General features: G+C 47.4%; 1 protein-coding gene and 1 long non-coding RNA gene across 6 annotated transcripts; one reads left to right on the top strand and one right to left on the bottom strand.

Annotated features, from left to right (window-relative positions):
- The first annotated feature begins 2,384 nt into the window (after window positions 1-2,384).
- LOC117032209 (uncharacterized) lies at window positions 2,385-9,355 on the top strand. Its single transcript, XR_004424701.1, has 3 exons — window positions 2,385-2,563; window positions 7,837-7,882; window positions 9,223-9,355. It is a non-coding gene; the product is annotated as an uncharacterized LOC117032209 (long non-coding RNA).
- A 2,268-nt stretch (window positions 9,356-11,623) lies between these two features.
- On the bottom strand, window positions 11,624-20,613 carry DNAJB5 (DnaJ heat shock protein family (Hsp40) member B5). 5 transcript variants are annotated; one of them, XM_033123529.1, is made up of 5 exons: window positions 20,484-20,608; window positions 19,540-19,684; window positions 16,938-17,182; window positions 13,525-14,126; window positions 11,624-13,395 (listed from the first exon to the last, which is right to left on the bottom strand). In XM_033123529.1, the coding sequence occupies exons 2-5, from the start codon at window positions 19,605-19,607 to the stop codon at window positions 13,162-13,164; spliced, it is 1,149 nt and encodes a 382-aa protein (XP_032979420.1). In that variant the 5' UTR covers window positions 19,608-19,684; window positions 20,484-20,608; the 3' UTR covers window positions 11,624-13,161. The 5 variants fall into 5 exon arrangements, with proteins under 5 accessions (XP_032979420.1, XP_032979418.1, XP_032979423.1 ...); XM_033123527.1 differs by having other exon boundaries at window positions 19,540-19,853; window positions 20,484-20,602; XM_033123532.1 differs by lacking the exon at window positions 19,540-19,684 and adding an exon at window positions 19,741-19,853 and having other exon boundaries at window positions 20,484-20,602.

The raw sequence follows: 20,613 nt of genomic DNA, 5'->3' as shown, positions 1-20,613 counted from the left end.
TCATGATGCAAGAGCCATGAATTGTTGGCGAAAAGTTCAGGTCGTCTAACTGTTTCACGCAGCCTTTTCAACACTTCCAAATAGTAAACTTGGTGAACTGTTTGTCCAGTTGGTACAAATTCAAAATGAATAATCCCTCTGATATCAAAAAAGGTTAGTAACATCATTGCAACAAGTTCATGAACTTGTCAGACTGCCTGCGCGCGAGTGTATCTGTCCCTTGTACTTTGAGGAATCATTTGTATATGTTACCGAAAATAAAATCCAACAGATGTAAACAAAATGGGAATGTATTGACTCCTAACTGGACAGTCCCGGGGTAGGGCTGTCTTCAGGTAGTAGGATCGATGAAGGAGACTCAATTCAAGTCATCAGGATTCAGTTTCCACTTCTTGTCTCTCTGTCTTCTGTGCTGACTTTATTCTCAGGTTCTGTGTGGTAGCAGGTTCAAGTGAAGTTAAAAATGTGGTGTCACTCTGACAACACTGTGACACAGGGGTTCCAGTTGGTTATGTATCTATCCCTGAACCACTCAATTGCACTGCTCACAGGGGAATAGAATGCTTCTTTTGACAGGTCTGAGTCACATACGTACCCTTGGAGTTAAGAGTGTGGAGGGAAGTCCACTCCACCGGCACGTGGACCGAGACTGAAGAAGTGGGCGTGTGGCAGTTCCTTCAGAGGACTTAGACATACTGTTTCCAGAAAGGTGTATGCATACTGGTATCAAAACAAAATAAAACAAAACAGATGTCCACTATAGCCCTCTCTAACTTCCCCGTTCTATTTTCTGGCCAGAGCTATGTCATTACCCTTTTATGATTGGAGGCTTAAGTTGAAATGTGAATGCAGTCCTCCGAAGGTTTGGGAAGGGTCTGGATGGGGCCCAGGGCAGGGATCTTGAAGAGGGGGCATCTATGGGAGACCCAAACATCTGTGTGGATAGACCATTCAATGACCTAGACTCTCAATTCCTAGACTTTTTCACCTCAGCGTCCTTTCTCTCTGCTCCAATCTAGGTACGGTCATACCTGAAGCTTCATCATCAGGAATTGCTCTGCCTTCCAAAATAATACAGTCTGGCATCCCACCCTCTGACTTCAAACCTCCATATTTGTCTTAAAGATGACAATTCTTCAACCTTGTTAGGATATCCATTCCGTTGATCCTTCCACTTTCCCCCTGACCATGAGTAACCTCTTGCCTTCATTTCCTCCCTCTCCATGATAGGCTTAATGGTGCATCACTTACTCAACATTCCACATGCTTCTCAATTCATTCTCCTTTTATCATTACTACCTGGCAAAATCCCAACTCTGCCTCTGCCAGACCTGCCCTCTAGGAAGCAGCTCAGCACTACTGGATAAAATCACACATATGAGGAAGTTGGTGCCACCATAAACTCATGGGCTACTAATGGTCAGCTCCATGATCAGTTGAAAAGCACTTATTCATGCATTCCATTTATTGCGTGCCTGCTCTGTGCTAAGCACTTTTCTAAGTACTTGGGATACATCAGGGATCAAAACAGGCAAAGCTCCCTGCCTGTGCAGTTTACTTCATTTATTCCTTAAAAATGCTCACATTCTACTCAAAACTCAGTTCAAACTTTCTTCACTTTCCTCAACTTCTTTTTTCCCCGCCGTAGCAAATGTATCAGACCTCCACTTTTCAGAGGAGCCAGAAACCATCCGATGGTAACTCGCCATCGTCTAAAACCATTGCCATTGCATACTACCTCCTTCCCTTCCTGCTACAGTGAAAGGTGTCGCTCTGGGGGACCTTCTTCGACCCTCCCAAGCAAGATGGGTGCCCTTATCCTCCCGTTTCCCACCAGCACTTTCCACATTAGATTGTAACTTGTGTCTTAATTATCTGAGGGCTGGGACCGTGTCTACCCAGTTCACTGCTTTAATTCCAGCCTCTGGTGTTTAGCATTTGGTTAGGGCTCAGTGACTTCCGCGTGAATGAATGAGCAACAGGCGGGATTTCTGTTTCGGGACCGGGCCTGCTCCGGGGCGGGGCCTCAGGAATCTCCTCGGGCTTCCTAAGGGCCACCGGCAGATCCACACCTCTGTACGCCGAAGTCAGCTTCCTTGGCTTCCTTGAGACCACAGCCAAGATTCAGGCAAGGTTTTCCAGACGCCCCCGGGCTGTTCCCGCCGCGGGACTCCCTCATCTGGATGGCTGGGCCTGTGCTTGGGCTGGCTGCGCCCGAAGCCCGCCGCAGAGCCTCTGAGCATACACGCGCGGCCGCGGCCTCCTTCGCTGCCAATTCGCCAGGAACTTTCCCGTTCCCTCCGCCTCCCTGTCCCTCCCCCTCTCTCCTCTTTCCTCCCCCTCTCCTCCCACCCCGCTCGTTCCTCCCCTTCCTTCTCCCCCTCCTTCCTCCCTCTCCATAGGAAGGCCAAGATAAGCCCAGCTCCTGTTGCCGCGTGGGCAGGGCCTTGTCCGGTGTCCCTGATAGGCCCAGTGTCCTGAAAATGTCAGCACTGGTAAGAGGACAGTGAGACTTCACTGAGTTGCCCCTGTGGAAAGGAGGGGTCAGTTGCGCAAACACAAGGTACGGGGCCAGCTACCGCAGAAGGGGTGATGTCTATGTCGGGGGAGTGGTTTCAGAGGAGATGAAGGAAGCTGTGAAGCCGACGGTGCCCGGTGGGAATGATTGGTGGGAGCCCGGCCTAAACTCATCAGGGCAGAGTGTCAGTGGGCTGAGATGAGGCTGAGTCCTGAGGGGCAGAGGCAGACCTGGGATGGAATCTGCAGGGCCCACCACGGTGAAGCCTTCTAGCAGACAGGACAGGTCGCAGGCTTCTAGAAAGGGGGGAAATCCAAGGCAACTGCCTTCAAATCTCAGATATTGATACTTTACTACATTTATTAATTTAGTGTTTCTACCGTGTTTTACTACCGTGTTTCCCTGAAAATAAGACTAAGCCGGACCATCAGCTCTAATGCTTTGTCTTTTGGAACAAAAATTGATATAAGACCCGGTCTTATTTTAGTATAAGACCAGGTATAATATAATATAATATAATATAATATAATATAATATAATATAATATAATATAAAATACCCGGCCTTATTTTAATATAAGACCGGGTATAATATAATACCGGGTCTAATATTAATTTTTGCTCCCAAAGACGCATTAGAGCTGAGGGTCTGGCTAGGTCTTATTTTCTGGGGAACACGGTATGTGCCAGGCGCTGTGTTTGATGGGAACTCTAGCTGTGTCACACTAGAGGTAGGAGGAAATGTTTCTGTGTGGTGTTTTTTTTTTTTAAGTTTTCCCTATTATGATAGTATTACATAGTGAATTTAGAAGATATGAAAAATTAGAAGAATCCCATAAATTTCCAATCAAAATAATTTCTATAGCATTTTGATGTATTTCTCCCCAGACTTTGCTATTCATATTTTTACATTGTTTAAATAAATGTGGGGTTTTGTAAGGTAGGAAAGCAGTTATTATTTTAGCATAAACCTTTTCTACGTACTGTAAACTCTTTCTAAACATCATTTTTAATGACTACGTTATTCTCTGAAGTAGATTCTCTGAAGCAGTGAGTTAGCCACTCATGTGGTTATTTAGCACTGACTTCTATGAGCTTATCTTCTGAATTCCAGTTGCTGGCTAAACATCCCCGAGCTCCACTTCCCACAGGTACCCCAGGCCTAACATCTTCATAACTTAGGCCATTTTCTTCTTCTGTTCCAACCTGCTCTTCCTGTTGCATTTCCCAAGCAATTAGTATCACCTAGTCACCCAAGCAAGAAACATGGGAGTCATTCTACACTGCTCCCCCTTCATCTTTCCCGTAAGTAATCAGTCATCAACTTTTGCTACTTTTCTCTGCTGTTTCTCCAAACTGTCTCTCTTCCTCATCCTTACTGTCACCCTGCTAGTTCAGGCCCTCATCATTTCTCCCACAAACATTTCTCACTAGCTGATCTCCATCCCTCCAGCTTTGTCGATCTCTAATCCTTTCCCCTCACTACTGCCAAAGCAATCTACCCAAAACAAAAATGACTGATACTGCCCTCCTTAACATCCTTCAGAGAAGGCATTCTTCCTACGTGGTATAGAGAACCCTCCACCTGCAGATCTGTCTCTTCTTTAGCTTCTCTTGCCATTACCTGCTTGCATTTGTTATTCTAGTAATAGAGGAATGCTTGTAATTTTTCCTGAGTGCCCCCATGCTGATCATTGCTTCCATAGCTCTGCTCATCATGATTTTGATTTCTCTGTCTGGAATGCCCTCACCACTTTTCCACCTGGCTGATTCTTAATTGTCCTTCTATCCCAATTCAGGCATCATCTTCTCAGGGAACCTACCCTGAAGATCCAGGTTGGGCTAAATGTTCCTTCTCTCTGCTCTACATAGTGATTATCTCTGTCTTTTCAGTTTAAAACATTTTAAAAAACACTTTAAACCTACTTACTTTGTGTACTTTTTCTTATAATTTTAATATCTACAGTCTGAATATGTCTTATTTTTCAGTTTGGAGTCTCTCTAGACTTGTTTATGGAGGTCTGTTTCCTTGTATGTTTGATATATTTTATTAGGACCTACATATACTTGGTTAAATTTTAACTTTGTGAATCCCGAATGGCCTATGTTGAGATGATGTGTCTTGGTTTCTCCTGGGTCCTAGGGGACACTACCAACCTGTAACTATTCCTATTTATTTATTGGATTGGGATTTCACAGACTGTGAGCATGGTGTAAATTCAAATCCTGGGATTGCATGAGACTAGGGCTATGATTAAATTATGAGGGGAAATTACTAGTATTAATATTGTTAGTTTTTTCACTCAGTTTTGATAATTTTGTCTATTTCTCAAATCTGTCTCTTCTCCCCATTCTTACTGTCACCAAAGACAGATTGGGTTTCTTGTTGGGTCTTGTTGCCAGCATGCAGATTTTCTTCGCATCTTCAGGATATTGCCCCTTTGGGTGCCTGGCTTTATGTGCCATTCTTAGATTCAGCTCCCCTACTTTGTCAAATCTAAATACTGTTCCTCAGTGGGGCCAATAACCAGCAAAGCTTTAGGTGTCTGAGTTGTTTTTAGGGCAGTCCTGGTGTCTGTGCTGGCCTTCCGTCTAATTTTGGCTCTAAATTTTCTTTCTTCCTCCCTCCCTCCCTCCCTCCTTCCCTCTTTTCCTTCCTTTCCAGCATTTGGGTGTTTTGCAGTAGAAGGACATTTCATAATATCTAGCCTAGTTAAACTGACAGAAATGGAAATCTTACAGACTTCATTTTAAAAATTGGATTGTATTTCAGGTTTACTTACAAATTTTTACAATGAAATCTCTGTCCAAGATTTATTTGCTTTTTTCCTGGTTATTTTTAAAATTAGGTTTTTTAAAATCAAAGTCATGTATGCACTTTGTTTTAAAAGTCAGATAGTGATTTAAGGTCTTTTAACAAAGCAGGCTCTTTGTCCCCACCTTCTTCTACCATAAATCCTGCTTACTGGAGGCAACCACTTTAAGTTCTTTGTTTTTTGGTTTTGTATTGTTAACCTCCTTGTATTTATTTGTTTGTTTATTTATTTATTTATATTTTTTACAAATTTTCATAGCAGTTTTATTCATAATAGCCAAAAACTGGAAAGAACTCAAATTTCCATCAGGATAAGCAAATTGTAATATATTCATTCAATGGAAACTACTTCCTAATAATTAAAAGGAACAAACTACTGATACATGCAATAGCATTGATGAATCTCCAAAGTGTTACATTAAGTGAAAGAAGCCTTTCATAAAAGGCTATCTACTGTATGACTTCATTTATATAAAAGTCAAGAAAGTGTAAAACTATAGTGACAAAAAGCAGATCAGTAGTTCCTGGGAGAGTGGAAGATTGACTATGAAGGGACAAAAAGAAACTTTTTGAGAAATGTTCTATATCATGACAATTTCTATATCATGATTATGGTAGTAGTTAACAAATGAATGTTTTTGATCTCTGTATTTTTAAAATAATATACTTTAACCAATATTTCTTGATATATGAATTTTAAATTATGTATTGATTTGTAACTATGGAAGATAAAGATTAGGCTTCAGTACCACCCCCATTTTCCTTCCCCCAAACTCCTAGTATATTATAATTTTTGGTTAAATTATTGTTAAGTATTTATATTAAATAGACTATATAAATATTGTTTACTGTTGTGTGAAACAGTATACTCTAATTATTTTTACTCTATTTTTAATCTATAATTACTCTATTTATACAACTTTTTGTTTTTCCAGTATGCAATTTTTTTCATTAACTGGCTTTCTATATATACCTGTACTCTCTCAAGCCTGCTTACAACCTGTAGGCTGTCAAGCCTGCTTACCAGGTCAAAAATCATCAAATAAGCATTTGCAATTCTTTGCCCCATGCCCCACCCCCACTTTCTGGGTCTGTTGATGTTCACGGGGTGAATTGGCTTACTTCCCCTGTCCTCTTCTGCAGGCGGTTAACTTGGTAGTTACTTCTGCTCTGCTACGTCAGTAACCACTCCTCCATTTTATTTCCGATACATCCCATATATATCCCCTTCCATTCTTGTCACCTTCAATAGTTTATTTTCTTTTTCTTTCACTTTTAATGAAATTCTGGGCGAGAGATGATAAACAAGTATGTTTGATCCACCATATTTAACTGGGAATCCAAACACTTAATTTTAAATGTGTGACAGGCCATGATTCATTTTCTCATCAATATTTGAAAGTATTTATATAGAGATTTCAAGTTTTAAACAACATATGTAGGTATTTCTTTATATATATATATTGGCATGTTATAGTTACTGTGTCATTATTGTGCACATAATATTGTGTGAAATATCGTGCACTGAAATTGCCTTCATCAGATTTCTTTCATGTTGTGTGGAGGAAATTCACTTGAGTAAGTCCTCAGAGTTGACTACAAAGTGAGGCAGAACTGATAGCCAAAGTTCAATGTGGCTTGTCAGCAATGTGGCATAAATCTGTTGTGGAAAATTGTTTCTTGAATAATAAACACCAAAAGAATGCTCTGCAGCAGAGAAAAGATGAAAAAGCTGTTGATTGTGTAAAAAATTTTTCACAGATAGTAAAATGGACAATATTAAGAAACATTTTCAGTAGTAAATACATAGCAAATTTGATAAGAAGTTTCCTTTCAACAGTCATTTCAACATGTGAACAATATAAACATTATTAATGAAACGTCTTTCATCCTTTTTTGGTGCTGTTTTCAAAATCAAATTTCAAGTGTATATTTTACTCTTACAGCACATCTCAATTCACACCAGCCTCAAAGGGCTCAATAGCTACAAGTGGCTAGTGGCTACCATATGTGACAATGCAGGATTAAATAATGAAGACAGTTCAGGATACTTGCCGAACAAAGTCCCTCAACACACATTCATCAGTCACTTTACCTTCTCAGGTGTCTCTGGATCAAGCGTTTCCTTTATGATTGAACTTATCTAGAGACCAATGCCCAGATGCTAGAGTCTAAGCTCTATACCCGAGGGACAAAATCCTATACATGTAACTGTTGGTCTGAGATTATTTGACCTGAATTTTCAGTAAGGACTACTGACTAAAAATTAATTGAGGATTACATACAGAAAACATTTGTATGAGATTTCCAAAGAAGAAAAATGGAAAATACTTAAATCACTTTAAGAATGAATTTCTGGGTAAGAACCCAGAAATGTAGAAAATCATATTATTCATATATAGAAATGTAGAAAATCATATTATTCATATATAATGAATGTCTACAGCTTGCCTAGAGAGGGGAGAATAAGAATTGAATCTAGTCCCCTCATTCATTTCTTTCAGCATCAATGCAGAAGGAAGAAGAGGAGCAAAGACAGAACATTTCTAAGTAAGCTTCTGCCTATTCAGTCTGGAGCCCTCAAGGGTTAAACTTAATTTTTCCTTTCCATGAGACCCAGGTGCACAGTCTCTGAAGACATTGGCTGCTAGAACCCATCCCTCTCAGAAACCAAAGCTCTCAGCAGGGAGACTCATAGGAAGGAGTCAGAACCTGAAACACTTCTTGGGTTCCCTGCTAGGCTCATCTCTGGGAATGAAAGAACAATGGTCACTCAGTCTTGCCCACTAGGTAACAATATGAGATGCAGTGGAACGAATATCTAGAGGTAGAGATTTGGGTCCTGATTTGGGACAATTTGTTTAACTTTTTTAAGGCTCAGATTCCTTTAGATATGAGGTGTGATTAAAAAATACAGGGAATGTTGAAATAAAAAAAAATTAATTACTAAAAGACACATTGACATTAATCTCCCTCAAAATACTCCCCCTCACTTCGAACACACTTACCCCCTAATTCTTGCCACTTTCTGAAGTAGTTCTGGAAGTTCTCTTTCTCCAGTGTCTTTAGTTGCACTGTCATGGCTGCCTCAATGTCCTGAATCGATTCAAAATGTTTTCCTTTCATGGTCATTTTGACTTTGGGGAAGAGCCAGAAGTCACATGGTGCCAGATCCGGGGAATAAAGTGGATGAGGACACACCATAATATTTTTCTTTGACAGAAATTGCCATACCAGGAGCGATGTGTGACATGGAGTGTTGTCATGATGGAGGATGAAGTATAGACACTCACAAAAGAGGACTTCAGAACTGCTTCAGAAAGTGGCAATAACGATGGGATGGATAAGTGTGTTTGAAATGAAGGGGAATATTTTGAGGGGGATTAATGGCAATGTGTCCTTTACTGTAATAAATTTTTAAAAACATAAACATTCACCTTATTATTTTTTTAAACTTTTATTTATTTAAGTGTGTTTTTCCAAGACCCATCAGCTCCAAGTCAAGTAGTTGTTTCAGTCTAGTTGTGGAGGGCGCAGCTCACAGTGGCCCATGTCGGGATCGAACTGGCAACCTTGTTGTTAAGAGCACTGTGCTCTAACCAACTGAGCTAACCAGCCGACCCTCACCTTATTTTTTGATCACACCTCATACACTTTGCTTGCACCCCTCATAGCATGGTTATGAGGATCAGATGGAAGAAACTATAAAACACTATTCCATAGTTGAGCTTGTTGGTTGTTGTCACTATTTAACCTTGTGTACTAATGCTTGGGACTCTCGGAGTCTATTCTCCTAAGAGGCTCCCTCAAAGGACCATTTTAGTTAGTTTCCTATTAGATCCCTTTGCTCCTACCTTCACCACTTATGACCGAGTCTCCTGTTTTCCCAGCTTGGAGAGATTACCAGAAAGGAGCTCATGTGACATGGGACCTGCTTGCTCTTTGGAAAAGCAGGTATTGATGTGTCTCGTTTTTTAATTTTCAGTACTTCTCTTCTTGCCCTATGTGATTCCAGGGCCCCAATGCAGCCAAGGTTGACCTGGGAAGGTAAGCCAGTAGCCACTTGGAAACTGGAAATTTGGTACCCTCAATGAATCAAGAACACTGCCTGAATACCTCTTGGAAGCTTTCCTTCCTTAATCAGGCATTAGACAAGCACTAGGAAGCTCAGATTATGTGGCTTTGGGTGTGGCAGAGGTAGAGCTTACCTCTCAAGGTCCTTGAATACATAAAACTGTTGATAGAGTTGCTAGAGAGCCAATCATGGCCCCTTCCCCAGTCCACCTTTCCCTCTCAGCCACCCGCGTTTCAGGGATGGCTAAGCTGGGGTTGCTTAGCTCTTTGAAAGAAACCTTTAGGCAGGTCAAGAGACAAGCTGATATCAAAAAATTCAATTCCCACCCTTGATAGTTCTCGCCCTGCCCCCTCACCTGTGACAAGGAAGGCCAGGGGGCCCTGAGATGTTGATTATTGTTTACACAGGACCTTCAGTCCAAGGAGAAGAGTAGACAAAGTTTTTAGCTCCTTACACCCATCAGCATGGGTAAATTGTGGCAGAGTGGGACTGTATGGGAACCAAGAGAGGCAGTCCAGAGTCACTCCAAGTCAATCAGTGGCAGGACATGACCCAGGGATGAGAGTGGAGTTGTGTCCCAACAGACTCCAGCCACGGAGAAGTGCCCCAGCGGCAGAGTGACTGGAGGGGATCACCACAGAGGGGAGCGTCTTCTGGAGTTTCCACTTTAGGAAGAGGAGGTTGGAGATTAATTTAGGGATTTCTTCAAAGGCCGGAGAGTTCAGGGAGATAGTGAAGTCTAAGAAGACTCTAGCTCCTAAGCCCAAATCAGAAGATGTTCTGAGCGTCAGTGAGCTGGGAGATACCTGGAAGCTCCTGGTAAATGGCCATCTGAGTGGTCAATGGGCTCCAGTGACCAAGGAATGCCCCCACCTCGAGAGTGCTGGGTGCCCAAGATTCAGGATGACCAAGCCTTAAAGAACATAATACAGTCATACAAATGAGCAAATAATTGGTATAGTATTGTCATTACAAAGTTACACACACACACACACACACAACTACTATAAAAGGTTTCAGGGGCTTGTCTAAGTGAGAAAACCCAATAAAGACCTCGCTTCCCAGGAATTGGCTGATCCAGTCTTTCCCTCAGCTCCTTTACTATTTTGACTTCTATACAGCTCTGTGTGTGTGTGTGTGTGTGTGTGTGCGCGCGCGTGCGTAAGGTTACATAGGCATTAAAGGACAACAAATCCCCCATGCAACCTCCAAGAAGCGTAAGGGTAAAATTGCAGAGCCAGCTTCAGGGCTTTCTCATTGAAGTGCTCCTGGCCTCAGATAGCTTGGTTTCTAAGGTCTCATAGTTGCATCCCCGGAGAGTACTCAGTGGGGACATGACAATTTCTTAGGTCCTGTGTGTCCCGTGGAAGCCAGAGGAAGCAGTCTGGCCCAGCAGACCTGGATCCAAAGCTTCAGGCCTCAGGGAAGAGCCAGGACAAGAATTTAGCCCCAAGTGAAGAGAGGGACAACCCTAGAAGACCCTAAATAGGAGAGCATTGAGTAAAGGATGCAGGATTGGGGCTCTCCCAGCCCAGGCCAGGGGAGTAGCAGACACCCTTGTGAGCAAGAACCTTTGGTTTCTGCACTGGAAGGGACAGACTTCTTCCAAAAGTACCTTGGGTAAAAGGATGAGGAGCTTTCTTCACTGGCATTGTCCCAGGATAAAAGGCAAGGGCAAGAAGATCCCTATTAAAAGCCTCCTCAGTGTCAGCCCATGTGTGGAGCCCAGGACCAGGTGAAGGAAGAGCTGTCTTCACGGCACTGGGGACACTGCGCTCAGGAGGGCATGGCCATCATGGGCCTGATCCTGGAGAAGAATTGGGCCTCAGGCATGGAGGAAAATCAGCACCAGGAGGAAGTCCAGGCCTAGGCAGAGCCCGCAGATTGGCATTCGTGCAACTACAGGGCTCGTTCCTACCAAGATCCCAGGAAAGTGCCAAGTGCATCATGGAGTCAGCACGGCACTCCGGCCCTGAGGACCAGAGTTGTCTCAGCAGGGACAGGCAGCTTAGAGACCAGGACAGACATCCCTGGGAAATTATGAGATTTAAGGATCAGCCACGGAGTTCACGCCTCCCAGGGAGCCTGTGTCCCCAGCCAGGTCCCATGAGCCTGGACCAAGGATGCTAGGTACCTCCAGCTGCCCTCTGCATGGCCCTCTTCAGGCTGTCTTTAGGGATTTGTCTCTTCTAGTCAGCCAGAAAGTCCTCCATTCTCTCCTAGGAGGGAAGTTTTTCTCAAGGGAAAATTCCAGTTCATATAGAGAAAATCTATTAGTTCTCATGCTAGCACATCCTTCAAAGAGGATAGTCTGTTTTTCATAACCAAGGATATTTATTCTTTCCAAATAAATTTGTTTCTTCTAATAGGTGGGTGGTATCTTCTGTCTTTACTATTTGGGGTATACATTTTGGAAATCCCAGGAGTCTGGGCTTAGAGGAAGGAAGGAATCAGCTTTACCTTATATTGAAAGCCTGCTTGGGTTTCTCAAAGGTGATCAGGGCCCTGGAAGAAGGTTGACAGTGGCACTGCACATCCACCCTCAATCCCAGGTTCATTATTTCTGCTGAGCTGCCATATTTTTAAAATATTTTATTTTTTTCATAATACTGTCATTACAAAAAAATACAAAAAAAAACTACTATAAAAACATTCAGGGGCTTGTCAAAGTGAGAAAACCTAAAGACCCCACCCTAGGACCTTGCTGGATCAGTCTTCCCCTAGCTCCTTCACTGTTTGACCTTTATACAATTGTGGGAGTGGGGTGGGGTCACACAGGCATCAAAAGGCTGGAAATTCCCCACGCAGCCTCCATGAAGGGTAAGAAATAAGTAGCTTCACATATCACAAAAATGGGATTTGGAAGTTTGGGGGTGGCTAGGCCCTGAGTTCAGAGGTGTGTGGAGAAACCTGTGACCCTGAATCTCTTGCTGAGGAATAGCTGCTACCTGACCCCAAAGCCCTTTCCCTTCCTGACGAAGGCTGGCAGTTGGATCCCGCCCCCGCCTCTTAGCTTTAATACAGTAGGCCTCCTTCCTCTCCCTCTGCCCTTACACACTCCTGAGAGCAACAGGGAGGACAGAACTTCCAGCTCTGGGGACTGGGCAGGGGAGCTGTCAGGGAGGCTGCTTGAGGGCCCTATTCACCTCCCTGCCCCAAATAAAAAGTGTCTCGTGCTCAATGGCCTGGTTCATGGGTTATGGACCTTCCCTTTCTATCTCAACCCTGGAGAGGCACAGACAGCTCTAGGTGAGTGCTTTGTGTGTGTGAATATGTGTATGATAACCTGGGACACTGTGGACCTGGGGGTGAAGCTGGGGTGGGAAAGCAGTGTCCTTTCTATCCTCTTCCTCCCCCAACAGGAGGAAGCTGAAGGGGAGGGAGAAGAGAAGTATTAGCAAAGCTGAGAGGGGAAGGAGGACATGCTATATATACAGGCATGGACAAGGAATCTCTACATCTTCAAGTAGCACTCAGGTCACTCTCCAGCCACTGGAGTGGGAACTGGATTCAAAGCTAGTGACATGAAAATTGACCCCTGGCCTAGGCTAGTTCTCCCCACCTCCCTCCCACTCCCCCAAGGCAGCCCAGCTCTGAAAGGGGTCAGGAAGAGAAACATTTTCCTGAAAACCAGTGGCTTTTTTTGCATTTTAGAAAAAGTTGCTAGTGTCCAGTGGACATCCAGCTGGGTGTACACGGGTGGGGTGAGTGTGGGGTATTGCTGTGGTAGACTCTGGGCTGGCGGGGGCAGAGCCTAGGAACAGGGTAGGTGCTGCTTAAGGATCTGTCGTGTCTGTGGTGTTAATCTGTCTGGAAAGCGAACTTTGAACTCCACAATGAGGTCTCCGCGCTGGGTGGGCACCTTGGGGAAGGGAAGACCCTCCCCACGGAGTCTCTTCACGGTGCCTGGCTTGATGACATCATTGCAGGGCAAAGGGATCACTCGGCCATCAATGGTGGGAATGTTCACAGTGCAGCCACACAGCGCCTGAGGAAAATGAGGCAGAGTGAGAAAAAGGGAGGGGAGAGTGATTGGGAAGAGAGAGAAAGACTGAGGTGGGGAAAGGATGTCCCTCTCACCCCCCTCGTCACACACGCCCCCTGACCCAGGACGCACCTCCTTGAGGCTAATCAGAGCACTGTAGAGCACGTTGGTACCGTCTCTGCGGAAGTGTGCGTGGGGCTTGTCTTTGAGCACAAAGACTATGTCGGCAGGGATGTTGTCAGGTGTGGCATCGCCCTCTTTAGGGAAGGTGATCTTGGTGCCTTCCTTCCAGCCTCGCTTGATGACAATGTGCAGGATCTTGTCCTCGGTGCGCACAGTTCGCCCGTCAGGGTTGAGGCGCCGCCTCGTAATCTTCATGCGCTTGGTGGAGCCATGGTAGATCTCCTCCAGGGACACCCGCAGTTCATGCACCACAGGTGGGTCCTGCACCTTGCGTCGAGGGTACAGTGGTTCTGGGGTTCGCCTTGGACCCCTGCTCAGCCCATTGAAGCCAAAGCGGCCGAAGGCACCAAATGGGTCCTCATCATCATCGACATCCATGTCATCTGGGTCAAAACCACTGAAGGGTCGAGTGGAACGGCTGCTGGCAAAGAAGATATCGAAGGGATTGGAGCCACCAAAGAAGGAGGCAAAGGTGGCATGGGGGTCCCCGTGAAAGGTGTAGTGAAAGGAGCCACTGGAGCCACCTGATGAACCACCGCCAGTCTTCAGGCCTGGAGGGAGGAGAAGTTAGGGGCAGTGTGGCTCGTCCTGGCCCCACCCCAGGCTCCTCCCCTTGCCCTCTAGCTCCCATCTTCTGGGCCTAGAGAAAGAAGAAATCTTTAACTCCCACAGAGAGGGCTGTTCTAATAGATTAAGAAAAATCTCTGGCAAGATTAATTTTACTCTTTATAATTACATGTTTATTGAGAAAGCTCATCTTGAGGTTCAAAGAGGCTGAGTTATCCAATAGGTGGAAAAGCTAAGACTAGAAGCCTTGGAGGATGTGACTTCCAGTCCCATAATCTCTTCCATGTACCCATCACCCAGAGATGTCTCCCAAAGTCTTGAGTGGCTGGCCTGGCTCCCAAATTTTTACATGTCATACCTGGCTCCCCAATTTTTGCTTATCTCCAAAGACACACCAGGCAAGAGGCAATCAGACAGGATCTGACCAGATGGGGTTAGTAAGTGACCTGTCCCAAATAAGGTGGGGATATAGTCCCAACTCTTACTCTGCTTCTAGCGTGGTTTCTTCTTTCCCTGACTTCCGACCAAATAGGAAATAGGGAGGGCCCAAAAACTCAGGAAAGCTCTGGAGATGAGGAGCTATTTCTCTAGAAAAAGTTTTCCCAGGGTTGCACAACTCCAGGGGGTGCCATTTGCACATTGGATAGACATAGACTACAATGGGAATGGAGCTCTCTGGAGCTATAGAACACCAAGGCCTATACCTCATACTTAATGTCAGAGCAACCAAAACGCATGAATGAGTGGGCACATTGTGGGTGGTGACCTCCGCTGCTCTCTCTGGAGTCAGGTCCTGTCTAAGGGGCTCAGATTCCTGGAGGCAGCCTTAATGGGGGGATGGTACTGGTGGTGATGAGGGTAGTAGGGGGCATGGGAAGGAGTGAGGCAGGGTTAACACTGAGAAATGACCTAGGATATGTAGACTCAGGGTGGGGCCCAGGCTAGGGGAAGGGACTCTTCTCTTTAAGGCCTTTTATTGAGAATTTCAATTGGCGTGGAAGCCTGAGTCTAAACTGGCCTCTTATTTCTTGGGACCACAAGGGCAGATTTGGATTTCATTAGAGAAGCCAAGTGGCAGGCAGTTCAGAGACTTGTGGCAGCTGCCTCTTCACCCCTCCCCTGAGACTCAGGGCCTGTTCTTCTGTGGAGGGTCTGATTATTAGGTGCGTTCAAGAAGCTTGGCAGAGCACAGTGCGAGAGGGAGGTTGGACTGACGATGACGGCAAGGGGTAATTTCTCTGTAGGGATTCCTGCTGCACTACTACCACCTCCTTTTAAAGCTGGGAACAACTTGTCCCCAGCGAGGGCTGAGCACAGAGTCTGTGTGCACAATTGTTCTGTCTGGTTGTTGGGGAGGAGGCAGGGCGAACAGAAATTTTATAACCCACATTTCCAAGGCTGCCTTTCCCTTCTGCATCCTCAGGAGCCTTCCTGGGAGGTAGATCTGCATTAGAACTCGGTGTCTGGGAATAGGGGCTGAGCTTTGACCTTCACTTAGGCTTGGTCATTCAGGAGGGGTGAAGTTTCCAGGTAGCTCTCCCAGCTCCCACCTTCTTAAACAAAGGTGAGGCCAAGTAGAGGACAGTGTGCAATTCCTAGACAGTCACATGGTGGCATGGTATTTGCACAGCGTCCCTCTTCCCCACCCCTACTGCTCCCCTCCTTCCATTCCAGGGAGAAAAATTTCTTAGCTGAGAGAATACTGGGGATTCCAGAAGATACCTGGTGAATCTGGGAGTTGGCAAGTCTAGTAGGTGAGTTAGGAAAAAATGGAAGGAACTAGTGGTCTGAAGAATCAGAGGAGGGGTCTGGGAGGACTGGGGAGCACAGCATGGGGCATGGAACACACAGCAGAGAGGAGAAGAAAAAGAACATTCTTTTGAGTGTCTACTCTGTGTCAGGTATGATACATATCGTTAGCCCATCTACTTTTGAGACTAGAATGGGGAGAGTGAGGAGGAGAATGTGGAAAAAAGGTGGATGCCACTGGGGAGGGAGGACAGTTCCTCCCGGGAAGGAGAGTCCTCAGCTGTGACTATGTCTCTTAATATAGCCTGACAGGTGCCTGTGGCTGGCGGGTGGCAGGCGGCTCTGAGGGGCAGGCCCAGAATTAGCAGCTACATCATGCCCGTGGGATGTGCTGGGAGGGGCCGCCCTCTCAGAGGCTTTATTTGGGCCTTTCCTGCCACTGTGCAGGACCACTAACTACCCCAGGGAGGGGGCAAAATGCCAGCAGCAGTTCCCTTTCCACCCTTGGATCCCTGCCACTTCCTCAGGGAGGTGAAGCTCCGCCTCTGTTCTGATGACCTAAAGTGGGCAGGGAGGGAGCAGAGAAGGGGACAGCCATCTCTCCAGCTCAGAGCTCCAGTGGTTAATTCCCAGGTAGCTTAAGGGCCAAACTTTTATGCTGATGAATGTAAATGCTTTGTCCTCAGAGAGCCACACACTCCCTTTCCCTAACCTTCCCCATCAGCCAATGAAGCAGCAGGGACTTCAGGCAGGACTAATAAGGCTGGGAGGGCAAAAAGGGAGGGGGGGAAAGCCTCTGGTTTGAGCTTCAGACCTCCCAAGGCCTGAATTTAAGGAGGGAGAGGGGCAGACAGAGGCGGGGAGAACTTTGGTAAGCCGAGCCTGGGTAGTGGGTGGTCGCTTTTCTCCTCTGGGTGTCAGTGTTGGGAACACTTGCCTCCCTCACCCCCTCCTCAGCTTCCAGTTCTCTGCTGTGAGAACTGGGTCACCCAGGACCCCAAACAAGGACAGGGGTCCAGTATTAGGCTGGAGCACTGCCCTCTTACCTTCCTCCCCGTACTGGTCATACAGGCCGCGTTTCTTAGGGTCACTCAGCACATCATAGGCCTCTGCAATCTCCTTAAATTTCTCCTCCGCGTTGGGTTCTTTGTTCTTGTCTGGGTGGTACTTCAAGGCCATCTTCCGGTAGGCTTTCTTGATCTCGTCCTCATTGGCTCCCGATGGGATCCCAAGAATCTTGTAATAATCCTTTCCCATCACAGCCACTGGACCGGCACTGGTCTCCTTGTTTCTGAAAGAAATCCAGGGCCAATCCTTGATGCCCCTGTTCCCTCTGCCCCAGCCCTGCTCCTGATGATCCTACAATCCCTAAAAGTCACTGTGTGACTTTCAGCAGCTCATGCCTGTTCTCTGGGCCTCTGATTCCTCATCAGTAAAATGAAAGGTTTGGACTAGATGATCTCTTCCAGCTCTGACATTCTAGGAGTCTGTGATTCTTTCCTCAATTCCTGGGTTTTCCCAGCAGGAAGCTGGGGGCTGCAGCCCACTTCCTGGGGCTAGGCTAAGGCCCAGGCCCTTGGGCCAGACCGAGGACCCCTGAAAGGCCTTGCTGAGTGAGGTGGCACCATGGACTGACAAACGCACGGACAGAAGCGAGTGAAGATCAGTGTACTGGATGAGGTCACCTGAGCAGCGTGGGTTCCTACGCCATGCCTCAGGCATGGTGCCCGGCTAAGGTCAGCTGCAGCAGTAGCCCAGGCCTGGGGACAGGCCTAGGTCTTCAGCCAGCTATCCTGGCCAGCCAGGCTGAGTCAGGGCTGGGTGCCTGGAGTGCTCTCTGCCATTGGAGACCCCAGGCCTCCCTGCCCCCTCTCCCCCTACTATGCTAAGCCTCACGTGTGACTCACATCAGAGGATGATTCACAGCCTTTGGAAACTGCTGTTTCTAATTCCCTCATTATTGGGGGGCGGGGCGGGTGACACTGTCCTTCCCCCAACCAACGCAACAGTTCCCTTTACTCATTTCCCAGTGTCTACACACAAAACTTTGTGTGAAGACAAGTCTGTGTTGCCTAAGCACCAGTGTTAGTGAACAAAAGCATCCTGGGGGTAGGGCCTTTTTAAACCTTAGTTGTTAGGAGATAATTGGGAATTAACTTCCATTTCCTTAATACCTTCCCTGCCAGTCCCTGCCTCTCACCTGTCCTGTGGTTTCCGATCTGGCCCAGTGCCAGGTCCATGTTCCTCTGATAGTCCCTTCTAAGCTGGCTGCAGGGCCACTTGTTATGTGAGGGAGAAACACAGCGCTCTAATTCTTCGATGCTAATCCCCCTCCACCAATGTCTCTGTGGTGGGTATGAAGGGAACGGGACTTTTCTGTAGCTAGAGCTATTTGTGGGAATGGCCAGAAGCCATTCTCCAGCCTTTCCGAGATTTGGCCAACTCCTGCCAAAGCCCGGAGAACCGGAGTCTTTCTAGCAATGTCCTGGGCTGCCAGCCACTGCTAAGGCCTGCTTTTCTGCCTCTGACTGCTTCAGCGAGGGGTACAGGGTTTCTTGGCAGGAGTGAGGGCTGTAATTGGTAAGAAGAGGCCTCAAGCCTCCAGGTGGGTAGGACAATGGCCCTGGCTCCTGCCCCCACAGGGCCTGTCGCAGGTGGCTGGGTTGATTCATGGTTCTGGGAGTCACCTCACTGACGAAGAGAACGCTCCAAAAAGGCGGGTACACCCCCTTCTCCCCCTGCCAGCATGTCACGCCTGGCTGGGGAGGCTGAGGTTGGAGGAGGCAAAGAAGAAAGAGCATCTGGAGGAGGCCAGCCATTTTCGGAAGCAGCAGTGAAAGCCGTCTGAGAGGGAGCTTGGGGGTGGTCTGCCATCTCTGCCTCAGCCCACACCTTTTTTCCCCCGGGACTGGGAAGGAACCCTAGCACACGAAGAGGGTGCCCCCAGAGAACGATAGCAGCTTCTAGGCAGAGGGCACGTGGACCGTCTTGCCAATTTTCCCATTCTCCTTGCTGTCCCTGTATTACCTCTTTCTTCATCCAGCCAACTTCCTCCCTGGCACCCACCTGCTAGGCGTTCTAGACCTGTAATTCTCTTGCCTCCACAGACACAGGGCAAGCTCTTTCAGAATTGCCTTTTTCTTCCTCCTTTCCTCCCTCCCTCCCCCTACCCACAAGCCACGTGTTGGAATGACAAAGGAGCCCCATGGCATGGCACTGCCTTTGATGGAGAAGAATGAAGAGGGTGTTAATGTAGAGGCAGGAATGAAAAATGAGGAGAAATGGCAAGAGGGGATAGGGAAGGGAGATGGTTGATACTGAAAATGAAGTACTGATGGAGGGGGATGAGGTGTGACAAATGGAAACGGCTGAGGTGGAAAATGGGTTACCAATGGGCTGAAAGAGAGATGTAGCGAGTTGAAATACTGGAGATGTTTGTGGAAAATGGATGCCTGAAGGGTCTGGTATAGGAGAAGAATGATAAAGGGGTGCACTGCATTCAAATGTAGGAGTGAGGTAGAAGGGGTTCTTTATGTAATGAGGATGAGATGAGGATGAGATGGAAGAAGCAGGAGGCAATGCAGGGGGATGTGATGTGGAGAATTTGACTTGGTATGAGTATGAGTGCCATTCTCCGGAGGGACTTACCGAAACTTTACAAACCCATTCAGCGTCCAGGCTCGAAGTTTTAAGGGCTCCAGCTGAATTTTAAACATCAAGCTGGCTAAGAAGTCTTCTCCCCAGAAGTGTGGGAAGCTCCGGAAAGCTCCTCGGGCCTGTAGTGGGGGTGCTGCTGGGGGTGGGCAGGAGAGCACTGTGCGCTTAAACATGCCCAGCCGGGCCCCTCACCTCAGATTGCTCCGCTGGAGCTGCTTGGGGAGCTGTAGCTCTGGAAGGCACCTCCTCAGGTTCTCATAGGCACTTGGCCCAGCAAGGCCTGTCCGGGGCAGCAGGAGCTGGACCTGATCCCCAGGTGTGGAGAGTGAAGGGATAGCGACCACCTGCTCTCAGGTGCAGCAATGTCTGGCTGATTGTGAATGGCTGTATGGCTGTGACAGTAAGGCTGGCGGTGCGAGCGTGTGCTGTGACAGGTGTGATTGTCTGTGAGGGCCTGAGTTCCTCTTGCCTCTTTCCTGGGAGGACCCGACCCCAATCCCCAAGAACATATTCAATGAAGTCACTGATGGGGAGTCTCCTCCCTCACAGATGGGCGGGGAGGGGAGGGGCAGGGCAGAGCTTCGCCGGGACAAAAGGCGCGGTGAGGAGAGAAGGGGAAGAGAGGGGAGGGGGCTCCGGCGGGGGAGGGTGGTCGGTGATGTCACCGGTACTGGCTGGCAGGGCTGGCTCAGAAACGTCTCCACCCCACGGAACCCAATCTGACCCGGCCCGCTGCCCCCTCCCCCGGCTCAGACGCTGGCTGCCCCCTGTAAGAGAGTCGCCGACAACGAGCACCTTGCAGAGCCCGGGTCCCCGCACCCCCAGGACAGAAGGAGCCGATGGGCCCTCAGTGTCCCAACCCCCTGACACCAGGACCCCTGGCTTCGAGATGCCCCCACTCCCGGGATCCCCGAGTGCTAGCTCGGCACCCTCACCGGTGAGTTGCTGCGGGCGTCTCTGCGGTGGGTCAGACAGCCGCTACCCCCTCCCCCGGCTCCGGCTCCGCTGCCTCCACTTGGGACAGGAGTCGCCTGCCCGCCGGCCGCAGACAGCGGGCCCGGGAAC

Source organism: Rhinolophus ferrumequinum, chromosome 12 (genome assembly GCF_004115265.2).
Source record: "Rhinolophus ferrumequinum isolate MPI-CBG mRhiFer1 chromosome 12, mRhiFer1_v1.p, whole genome shotgun sequence".
In the NCBI taxonomy this organism is placed as follows: domain Eukaryota; kingdom Metazoa; phylum Chordata; class Mammalia; order Chiroptera; family Rhinolophidae; genus Rhinolophus; species Rhinolophus ferrumequinum.
The sequence above is the reverse complement of the archived record's forward strand: the minus strand, read 5'-3'. Positions and strand labels throughout refer to the sequence as shown.